General features: G+C 44.4%; 1 protein-coding gene across 4 annotated transcripts in view; it reads left to right on the top strand.

Annotated features, from left to right (window-relative positions):
- The window catches only part of LOC113651940 (filamin-C-like), a 32335-nt gene that overhangs the window by 9560 nt on the left and 20275 nt on the right, over window positions 1-2500 (top strand). For all 4 annotated transcript variants that reach the window (XM_047802333.1, XM_047802334.1, XM_027160905.2 and 1 more), the window contains 4 exons: window positions 145-305; window positions 1879-1969; window positions 2157-2326; window positions 2444-2500. The exon at window positions 2444-2500 is cut by the window's right edge and continues 61 nt beyond it. In XM_047802333.1, the coding sequence (XP_047658289.1) occupies window positions 145-305; window positions 1879-1969; window positions 2157-2326; window positions 2444-2500 (479 nt within the window). The remainder of the gene's footprint in view (window positions 1-144; window positions 306-1878; window positions 1970-2156; window positions 2327-2443) is intronic.

Here is a 2500-nt window from a genome sequence, read left to right on the forward strand (position 1 = left end):
TTAATAAAAGATGATAAATGAGGCTCAGATTCTGTGAATAAAAAGTTTTTTTGGTTTTTAAAAAGCACATTTATTAACAATTTTTAAAAAACACTATTTTGTTTTTGTTGTCCTGTTTGTAAATGTTTTGTGATGTGTGTTCAGGTGATGTGAGTATCGGGATAAAGTGTGCGGCGGGCGTGGTCGGGCCTGCTGAGGTAGACATCGACTTCGACATCATCAAGAACGACAACGACACATTTACTGTGAAATACACACCTCCTGCTCCGGGACGCTACACCATCATGGTGCTCTTCGCTGATAAGGTAACACACAACATGATAACTACATGCTAACAACAGGGTCAGGTTCAGTTTCAGGGTCAGTCGTTGGTCAGTCGTTGGTCAGTCGTTGGTCAGTCGTTGGTCAGTCGTTGGTCAGTCGTTCTCAGACTGTAGTCAGGTTCAGGACCTTAACCATTAAATGATTATATTTCCTTCATCGCCAAGCAACACAAAATATTACAAAAATCTGAAAATGTTCTACAAATGCAGTTAAGTTTGTAAGAATCTACTGTGATAGTTTCAGTATTATCATGATGTGTTATGGGGGTCTCGGGGTCCACTCAGAGGAGGGGGTTCTGGGTCTGGCTCCTTATCCAGTCGAGTAGTGGATAGGAAATCGGACAGGCATCCGGAGAAGACAGAAAGGGAGTGATGATAGGATAGGGTTATAAATCGGTGCAAATATAAATAAGGGAAAAGTGCAGGGGGTTTTCTTGTGACTGTAAACATAATATATATAAAACGATTTATGAACGAATAATAAGGGACGGTGAAATGCTTGTGATGACGGGGAATGCACAAAGCAGGGTTCGATCCCCGGAGGTTAAGCTCCCCAAATCGTGTGACTGAAGCTCTACATCAGACAGATATGGAAGAAACACTCAATGAAGAGCACAGGAGTGTTAACTGTTCATGTCCGAACGCCAACTGTGAAACTTGGGGTCTTAAATAGTGGCGTGCACAGTTATGGTGAGTTGCTGTGATCGCAGCTACGTGACCGAGAGCCTGTAAAGAGTTGCGACTTTGCCTGAAAGGCACACATAAAGTTACAGTACCCCCGCCCCTAGGAACAGCGCCTGATGGTCCCAGGCTGGTTGCTCGGTCTCTCTGAGAAGCCCTAACCAGTGCAGGGTCCAGGATGTCCATATCCCAGGAGGACCATAGCCCTCCCAATCAACCAAATACTGGATGCCCCTCGTTGTCGAGAGTACAGAAGTACAGTCTGTAGTACAGTTTGTAGCCGAACTAGCATTCGAAAGGTGACATGTCCAGGGAGAAGTGCCAGAGAGTTTTGTGGGCATGTTCGTACCACATCAGATGTCTGACCCAGGTTGGTGGGTTGGAGGTGACCAGACAACGAAGGGAGTGCCACTATCCTCGAAGGTGGAAATATGGGTTGGGGCTTGGGGTCCTCTCCTGGGGGGTCCCACTGGCAGGAGAGGACATCTGGTTTGGTGTTTTTTGAGCCAGGTTTGGGACAGAACGGCCACTACTCCTATGTCAGAGGCATCAGAGTCAGAGAAACTGGGGATCCTAAACAGCAGCGTGCACAGGTGTGGTGAGTTGCGCTAATTGCAGCTACATGACCGAGAGCCTATAAAGAGGCGGGCTGGTAGTCGCGAGTTTGCCTGAAAGGCACACATGATATTACATGGCATAGTGCAGAACATAGAATGTGTAGATATTATTATAGCAAAAAAAAATTTTTTAAATAGGTTGTCCTAAGGCAAGTATCATAAAACACAAAATACAACTTACTTACAAACACAACATGCATGTAGACATGTTACACAGAACAACACAGTACAATAATCTCCTCTTGTTTAATTCCCAGGAAATTCCTAACAGTCCATTCAAGGTGAAAGTTGAACCATCTCACGATGCTGGAAAAGTGCAAGCGGAGGGACCTGGACTAAACAAAACAGGCTAGTCATGCTAATGGCTTAATAAGAACAGTAGCAATAACCACATAAGGAAAATGGAAAACAAAAAGGGTCAGAAGGTGTACAAAGTGCAGGGTGACCTGACATGAGTTGTAGTGTTTCTTACAGAATATAAGTCAGAAAATGTGTTAATGAATATAATTAGCATTAACACTGGGTCACTGTACAGGTGTGCAAGTGGCCACACCCACCCACTTCACCATTTACACCAAGGGGGCAGGAAAGGCGAAGCCTGAGGTCCACTTCAGCACAGGGCAGAAAGGAAACGCTGTGAAGGACTTCGAGATCATCGATAATCATGATTACTCGTACACTGTAAAATACACAGCACTTCAACAGGTGAGAGAGAACGGAGTGTGAAACACCTACAGAGAGGACAGCTAAATGTTTACAAGCTGGATAAACAACATAGCTTTTATATAACATCACTATTAAATCATGTGTGTGTTATTGCAGGGTAATATGAGTATCTCAGTGAAATACGGAGGAGATCCGGTTCCCAAAAGCCCCTTT

The sequence above is a fragment of the Tachysurus fulvidraco genome, chromosome 17, assembly GCF_022655615.1.
Source record: "Tachysurus fulvidraco isolate hzauxx_2018 chromosome 17, HZAU_PFXX_2.0, whole genome shotgun sequence".
In the NCBI taxonomy this organism is placed as follows: Eukaryota; Metazoa; Chordata; class Actinopteri; order Siluriformes; family Bagridae; genus Tachysurus; species Tachysurus fulvidraco.